This window comes from Stegastes partitus, unplaced genomic scaffold (assembly GCF_000690725.1).
Source record: "Stegastes partitus isolate 25-593 unplaced genomic scaffold, Stegastes_partitus-1.0.2 Scaffold1587, whole genome shotgun sequence".
Taxonomy (NCBI): domain Eukaryota; kingdom Metazoa; phylum Chordata; class Actinopteri; family Pomacentridae; genus Stegastes; species Stegastes partitus.
This window is the reverse complement of record NW_007579318.1, coordinates 16537-25189: the sequence shown is the minus strand read 5'-3', so window position 1 is coordinate 25189 and position 8653 is coordinate 16537. Positions and strand designations below refer to the sequence as shown.

Genomic DNA, 8653 nt, shown 5'->3' with positions numbered 1-8653 from the left:
GCAATATTTAGATTTCTGTTTGTTTGCATACTTTATGTATTTTTACACTTTATTTGGTCATTCAAAAAAATAAATAAAAAATCACATCAGAGTTTACGATGACAACATTCATAATCCTCGATCTGTTCTAAAACAGCCAACGTTCTGTTCAGTAATAGAAGATTAAACATTAACAACCCATATTCAATCCCTTATCAATGCATTGCCAAGTAAACACAGAAATCAGACAAAACCTCCTGATGTTCTTCCAGAGGACCAATAGTTCTGCTGGAATTATAACTACTATGGAATTCTAGCTCTGGGCCTCCAAGTGCTCATGACATCACACAACATCTTCACAAAAAGATGACAAATACAATAACATTCAATATTTAATTTAAACTTTTACCTGAATTTGGCAATAAAATGCATTTTTTGTGAGTTGAACAATCACTTCCTGTACATGGGAGGGTTTTTGTTTGTTACCTTCAATGTACCTGTAAATCCACTGTTATTAACGGGACGGTGACCAAAGTAAACTGTGAGCTGTCTGCAACAACACTTCACAAAAATCAGTCCTCAAAGGTATTTTGATGAGAATTATTGTTTTTGTGTAAACCTCCCTCTAAATCATTGTTAAGGTGTGTTTTGTTGTTGCTAGGTGACGTTAAGGAAAAATGCCTTTAGTTTCCACCACAGATTTCAACATTTATAAAGATTTTCTTTGTAAAGTGCAAATTTTGTGGTGCAGTATTTTGATTATGACAGCCAGCTCTATCTCACCGAAACAGGAAGAATGCACTTTAAGCATTTTAGTGTGCACAGGCATCAATGTGAAACAGAATTAAGCATCAGTACAATGTCATGGAGGCAAAACACTGCAAAACATCTGTGTTTTGCGATTTCCATGTCGGCTTGCAAACAGCTGTATGAACTCATCCATGTCCAAGGCCTCAGCTCTGCTGGACTCCACGCTTAACACCCCAAAGTCACTGAGTCTGTCATTGCTCATTGTGCTGCGCAAATGATTTTTGATCAGTTTCAATGCTGAAAAGCTGCGTTGGCCATACAGCTGTGCTTCCAGGTAAGAGGAATATGAACAGTTCATAAAAGACTTCACTGAAAGGTTCCAAGAAAACTGTGAACTCTAGCAAACTGTTTAGATCTTTCATTCCAGTTGCCTTTTTTCTGTCCAAGATCCGTTTGGTTGGATGTAGTTCATGCTTAAGATCATCCAGGTCTGTGTTATAAACAAAACAGAGGAGGCTCCTTCACAAAGCTGTTGCTTTTGGGATTTAGAGCTTCAATCCCCTTCATCATGTCACAGTTTGTTTTGGGAAAAACGCCTCTCTAGCTCGGCCCCTACAGTGTCCAGGATGGGACAAAAGACAGAAAGACTCTTTGTCTTTATCACGGTTCGTCTGACCAGTTGTTGATGTAACAACAGATTCATGAAGAGCGGAGCTGAGCTTTGGCCGCCGTTTGGAAATGCTCTCTGTGTTAATGTTGCATTGCTGAGCAATCTTTAGTGCTTCTGTCCACAGCTCTCCGAAAAATGTTTCATTTCTGTATTGTTTTGTAGTTCCTCAATGAGGTCAACAGCTCTGGCTGAGTCCAGTGATGCTGATGGCAGCATATCAGAAAGAAACTTTGCATCTCTCAGTATCCTACCAAAAACTACCAGAAGGCCTACGAAGCTTAGGTCAATCTGCCCACTTAGTCCATGTGCTTCTACACGTCCATCTCCATTGTTTTCACCATTAATTTCATCGAGGACACGGAGGACAGCTGGAAGCCTGTCCATGAGATTTGGACAAGCATAAAACCTGCAAGCCCACCTGACATCACTTAGTCTGGGCAACTCCCGAGGCTGACCATGAAACACTGTACGCTGTGTGTCCTGCCACTTCTGATGTACATATGATCCAGACAGAAATGTAAACAGCTTTCACAGTGTCCACAATAACCACATTTAGACAGTGTGCGTTACAGTGCACATAAAAAGCCTGCTGAGCCTGAGCTTCATCCTTGCAGATACACCGTTGTGTCTGCCGCTCATCACTGATGCCCCATCATAGCCTTGCCCAACTAGGTGTTCTCTGAATTCCAATCCATATTTGTGGAGGCTAGTCACTATTTTTTCTGTAAGCCCAGCAGCATCCAGCTTATCAGCATGTTCAAAATGCATGAAACGTTCATGTCCTATTCCTTTGTAGTCATACCTGAGCACTAATGAAATTTGCTCCTGTTTTTTTAGGTCTTTTGTTTCATCAACAAGGATGCTGAATGCTGCACTGACCATATCAGCTAGCACCTCTATTATCTCATTTTGAAAGATGTGGCTTGTATATTTAGCATTGCCATGCCCCATTTTTTGTTTTACTAAAGGGTCATGTTTTGCAATTAGTTCTAAAATGGCCAGAAAGTTCCCTTTGTTGCTCGAGCCTTCTGACTCTCTGTGGCCACGCTGTGCAATGTTTTGTGTCGCTGTACAGAGTAGAACATTAGCAACTGTCTGTTTTCTTCCACCTTTTTGTTGTAATGCTTGTCTAATTTTCATTACACCTTTTATACTCTGTCCATGCCACCATAGCATTTAGATGGTGTTCTGATTTGGCATGCATCTGGAAGCCTCCATCCTTGTACATGGCTTTTTTCCAGTTAGAAATCCCTAAACCTGAGGAAAATGTTGTGTCAGGAGCAGAGGGGAGCGAGAAATGGCTGCATGCAAACCAGTGTGTAGTGTCCTGACATTGTGAGTATTCAATCCATGTGTAGTCTTTGTACCAGATGGCAGTGAAGGCTCTTGATCTTCCCTTTCCTTGCAGTCGGCGAGGGAAAGTCCTCAAGACTGGTTGTGTTTGACCCGCAACTCTTGTCTGAGAAATATCTGTAAAAAAATAAATAAAATAAATAAATAATAATAATACAATTAGTCTGTAGAATAAATCTTCACAGGCAAGATCAAAGATAGGATAGGACATGGTAATGGTTGAGCAATGATAATTATGCAATAACATACGGATGTGTTCACTCTTCAAATGTGAATAAATGGTGAATTAATGACATTTCATGTAGACTAATCACCTTGGGGACCTTTCGGTGCAGCAAACGGAGGCACATGTCTGCTGGTGCTGCTACCTTCTGATTCTTCTGACGAGTCAGGATCCGACTCCAGGCAGTAGTCTACCACTGGTGCATCTCAAGGTATAGATTCAAACAGTTAGGAGTTAATAGCTCTTTAACCAACATTATACATATTAAAAGAATTGCAGTTTGTTCAATGTCTTGCCATATTGTAAACGACATAATTAAAAACAACACAGAAATCAATGCCATCAGTTTAGTCATAGAAACAAGAATAACAAATAAATTATGTTGTTTGGTAAAAATACACGTGCAACACTCTTTTCATATCTGCATTTTCACCTGGAGGGTCATGGTAGCTGCCCTGGCCCTGGATGCTGGCCTCAACAACACATGGTGATGNTTTCCCAGCATCACCTCTAGGTGTCGCCAAGCAGTAGAAACGTGCGTACGTCAGTCAAGAAGTTGGCGTGGAGGACCGCACATTTCCACGTTCGTTTCACTCGTGATGCTTCTGAATGTGAGCGTGGAAAAGTGCGAACGCCAAGTCTTTGTCTCTCTGGCTGGAGACCACATGTGAATGAATGACCGGCCACCCAGAAAGTCTTTATTCCTCCAAAACCAACCAGCCAGTTTGGTCAACACACAGTCGCAGTTTTCAATTCTCTGATCATCAACTCAGTATTTTTGAATGATCAGGCACTTGGAGAAATGAATGTTTCTGAGAAGAAGACCATTTTTCAGTGATTGTTAGATCATCTCAGTGTCAGATGTGTTGATGATGAAGATAAGCACTGGTTACCCACTCACCGTTCTCCTGCCGGGACTTTTCTGTTCGCTCATTGACCGAAACACTGAAAAAATTCAAGCTGCTTCATTTTAAAAGTGGGTTTGGAGTCCATGTAGCAGAGCAGAACCTGGACGGAGGGTGGAGGACCAACAGACGGTGATTCGATCCTAGTTCTCAGAGGAAATGGTTTGGATCAGTTTCTGTGGTGTGAACGTGATGCAGCCTTCAGAGGACTGTAGAGAAAAGATGGTTTCAGAACTTAGGAGAACTTTGCAGGACTGAGGCTGGAGTCAGAACATTCAGAACCACCAGACATCTTCAGGAAAGGAGCTACAACCGTCACATTCCTGATATCAAGACACTCCAGAACCAGAGACTGTCAGAACATCTTAGCTGGGCCGAGGAGAAACAGAACCAGGACTGTTCTCAGCAGTCCAAAGTCCTAAATGCCGCCTTTCATCTGGAGAGTCTGGATGAAGAGTGGAGACGCTCAGAATCCGAGGAGTTTGAAGTCCAGACTGAAGGCTCCTCAGTCTGAGATGGCTTCTGGTGTCATGACATCTGCTGGTGTTGGTCCACTGAGTTCTATCAGGTCGACCAGGAGAACAAACTAACTTCCACTACATGTTGTTCTTTCTTTGCCGTCTGTCTCACCTGAGTGCAGCGAGGTCTGTTCCGGGTTCCTGGAGGAGAGCGCCTGGTGAAGGAGCTCAGAGATCGCTTTGTTCAGGGGAAGTCATCGGTGATGCTCAGTAAAGTTCAGGACATCCACGTGGTGTGTGGACTTCTGAAGGACGTCCTGAGGAAGCTGAAGGAGCCTCTGCTCACCTTCAGGCTGCACAGGACCTTCATGGAGGCTGCAGGTGTGAACTCTGAACACAGACACATGTTCACACAGCTGGAATCCTTTCAGATTCTCAATGAACCTTCACTCTCACTGTTTTTCAGAGCTGACTGATGCAGACAGCTGCTCGGCCGTCATGCTTCAGGCCATTTCAGAGCTGCCTAAAGCCAACAGAGACACACTGGCTTTCCTCATGCTGCATTTTCACAAGTAAGAGCTTTCAGCTGCTCTCTGAGGTCTTCTCATGGAAACTGAGTCGGAACTAAGCTGACATGCATTTAGAGCAGTGACAGATTCAACAGAGTTGTCTCCCTGAATCACAATCAGCTGAACTGAATTTGACTGTCAAAGTACAGACGCAAAGTAAAGCACACGGACGTTCAAACAAAGGCAGCAGGTTACAGAAGGACAGAAAGCGTGAACTATGATGTCCGTCCACAGAAATGTGTGACAGAGCACGTTCTGATGAATCACAGGAATTAGGATCTTATCTGCGTCACGTGGTAGTTTAAGTGTCTCTGTGGTGACTTTTGGTCTCCAGTATCAATCACCGCTCCAGGGGGAGAGTTTCTTAGAAAGTTTCTCCATCTCCAGCATGTCTTTTTTTTAAAACATGTTCTTTGGGCAGATAGACCTGCAGCAAAGGCTTGTGAGTGGGAGTCGAACCAATGACTGCTCCGTCAGGGAACTATAGCTAACTACAGCTAACTACTGCTAACTATAGCTAACTATAGCTGACAATAGCTAACTATAGCTAACTATATATAAGTACAGCTAACTACAGCTAACTACAGCTAGCTATAGCTAACTACAGCTACCTACAGCCCTTTTCATGGGTTGCCGCTCAGCTCAGCTAGGTGAGCTGTAGGGGCGCCCCCTGGGAGCTATAGCTAACTACAGCTAACTACTGCTAACTATAGCTAACTAAAGCTAACTATAGCTAACTATAGATTAGTACAGCTAACTACAGCTAACTACAGCTAGCTATAGCTAACTACAGCTAACTACAGCTAACTACAGCTAACTACAGCTAACTATAGGTAGCTACAGCTAACTACAGCCCTGTTCATGGGTNAACAAACCTCCAACAAACCTCCTACAAACCTCCTGCCCTTGGTGCAGATTGAGATGAAGCTCCCTGAGCGCTCTGCTCACTCCTTCACTGGTTCATATGCTGGATTATCAACCGTTTTCAATATTCTTCTTTATCGTTCTTACGTGTCTCTGTTGGTTTGTTTGTGTCCTCAGCGGCCGACTGGACTCGGGTCGGAGGTTCTTCACGTCGCCCAGCTGACTCAGTCCGACTACGCTGCTGCTACATACAGTCTGCAACACGTCTCTTCATATTCTGCTGTTTTACACCAACAGCAAACATCACATGTCTGAATATAACTGAGGCGTTACGTTTTGTGTTGAAAAACCTTCTGAGTTCAGTTCGTGCCGTTTGTGGTTCTGATCGTTTACTGAACTATAGAATCGGACCACAACGTGAACTTTTCATTCTTCAGTCATGTTTTTATTCAGTGTTGTGTGTTTGTTGTGGGAATGATGGATTCAGAGTCAGTAAAACACATCGGCAATGTTGGCATGAAACATATGAATGGGTTAAAGAGAATGTGACTGGCGTGAGTGGTGCGACTGATGTACTGGTTGGAGTAGTTTGGCTGGTCGAGCTGGTTGGAGAGGTCCGTAACAGCAGCAGCGATCAGAACACAGCTCTCCCCAGATGAAAGCAGATGAAACACTCAGACAACTTGCTGTCTTGATGTCTTTTAGGATTTAGGCTGATCAGACCGGGTCAGACTAGAACAAGCACTTCACGCTGTAAAGAATCAAACAACCTCCATGTTCACTGTAAAAGTAATAAAAGTCAAACATCATCACATGTTGCAGGTGATTGTTGTTTTGTTCCGTCTGCTCTCCTGTGAATCTCTGACCGTAGATGAAGATGTCTGAGCCGTCAGGTTTCCTGCAGAGCAGTTCAGAGGTTTTGGTTGGCTCCACACATCTTCATCTTGGCACTTCTGACCACAGACTGTTTGTACAGATGGACATCACCACCAGTTTGTGGGTGACTAGTTTGAAGTTTGGAATTTGGCTGCTGCCTTTTTGGTCTTTTGAAACTGAACCTGATGAGCAAGCAGTGGATCTGACTGAGAACTTGAGGACTCTTCACATGGTGATATGGTAGAACCCTGTCGATCACAAGGTGGACCCGCCCTGAAACATCCCTACTTTATGCTCTGTGTTCCTCTAAATGGACCCATGATTTACTGAATGAACATATGCTGTCTTGAAAAAGCCTTGAAACTAAGGACTGAGACGACGAACTCATTAGGAAAGTCTTTAGTGAGGTAATAGATCGAGTAACCAGGACACTCATTTTCTCATCTGTACATTCAGACTTCATTTAGCACCCACCCTTTAAAAGCCCCCCAGGGCCTCCTGCTGAGAAGATCCCCACGTCATGATGCTGCCACCGCCGTGCTTCACGTCATGATGCTGCCACCACCGTGCTTCANTGATGGTGATGGTGATGGTGGTGATGGTGATGATGATGATGATGTCCCTGGCTGCATTCTGGCTGACCCTGGCCCTCTCCGGACTCTGAGCTGTCAGTCTGACCTGCTAGTGCTACTGACTTCTTTTTCATAAAAAAGTTCTGAATATCTCCTCTTCGTTTCATTCTCTGTGAAACATATTTAAAATAAATTTAGTTGAAAAGTAAGTAAAAAGTTTACGAAATTAACAACGAACAAAAACGTGGATAAACCCAACCACCTGCCTGTTCAGGCAAAGTTAGCACAAGCATGTTGGCTATTAGCTGCGGCGATAAGGTGGCAGATAGCAAATCGCACATTTTCCAAGTCTTCATGCTTTGGACATGAATTTATTGTAGGAATACATGCCTAATTTCTTTCTCCTTTTTCCACACAAATGTAGGCAGGTAGATTTCGACAGTAGTTTGACTTTGCACAGGTGTTTGACACCGTTCAAAACTAGCAAAAGCTGCTGACCGCAAAGGGAAAATGCCGCTCCTTCTCCTCTTTTCTTGGACATCAACCGACGTTCGCAAACGTCCTCTCAATCCAAACTAAGTGCCAGCACCCAATCAAAAAGCACCTTACGTCTTTGGTGCATTCAGTGGCAGTCGGACAACGATGTTGCGTTCAAGAGTGTCGTAATTCGAACTTTCTGTATTGGTAATAGCAATTTCAAACGAATTTTTTGGGGGGCACATGGGGTGGCCAATCAGATCACGGGGGGGGCCAGTGCCCCCCCTGTACCCCCACGGTAGATCCGCCACTGTGCAAACCTCTTGCAAACCTTCACCAAACCTCCAAAAAACCTCCAATAAACCTCCAACAAACCTCCAACAAACCTCCAGCAAACCTCCTACAAACCTCCTCCAAACCTTCAACAAACCTCCAATAAATCTTCAACAAACCTCTTACAAACCTCTTGCAAACCTCCAACAAACCTCCAACACACCTCCCAACAAACCTCCAACAAACCTCCAATAAACCTCCAACAAACCTCCTCCAAACCTCTTATAAACCTCTTGCAAACCTCCAATAAATCTCCAACAAACCTCCAACAAACCTCCAACAAACCTCAAAAAAACCTCCTCCAAACCTCCAACAAACCTCCAACAAACCTCCTCCAAACCTCTTACAAACCTCCAACAAACCTTCAACAAACCTCCCAACAAACCTCCAACAAACCTCAAAAAACCTCCTCCAAACCTCCAATAAACCTCTTACAAACCTCTTACAAACCTCTTGCAAACCTCTTGCAAACCTTCAACAAACCTCCAACAAACCTCCCAACAAAGCTCCCAACAAACCTCCAACAAATCTCCAACAAACCTCCAACAAACCTCCAACAAACCTCCCAACAAACCGTCAACAAACCTCCTACAAACCTCCCAACAAACCTCCCAACAAACCTCC

At 43.7% G+C, this 8653-nt stretch overlaps 1 protein-coding gene across 1 annotated transcript in view; it reads left to right on the top strand.

Moving 5' to 3' along the window:
* The window catches only part of LOC103371438 (rac GTPase-activating protein 1), a 21744-nt gene extending 16830 nt beyond the window's left edge, over nt 1-4914 (top strand). The window contains exons 11-12 of the mRNA XM_008300767.1: nt 4521-4719; nt 4805-4914. Coding sequence (XP_008298989.1) covers nt 4521-4719; nt 4805-4914 — 309 coding nt within the window. The remainder of the gene's footprint in view (nt 1-4520; nt 4720-4804) is intronic.
* The last annotated feature ends 3739 nt before the right edge of the window (nt 4915-8653 follow it).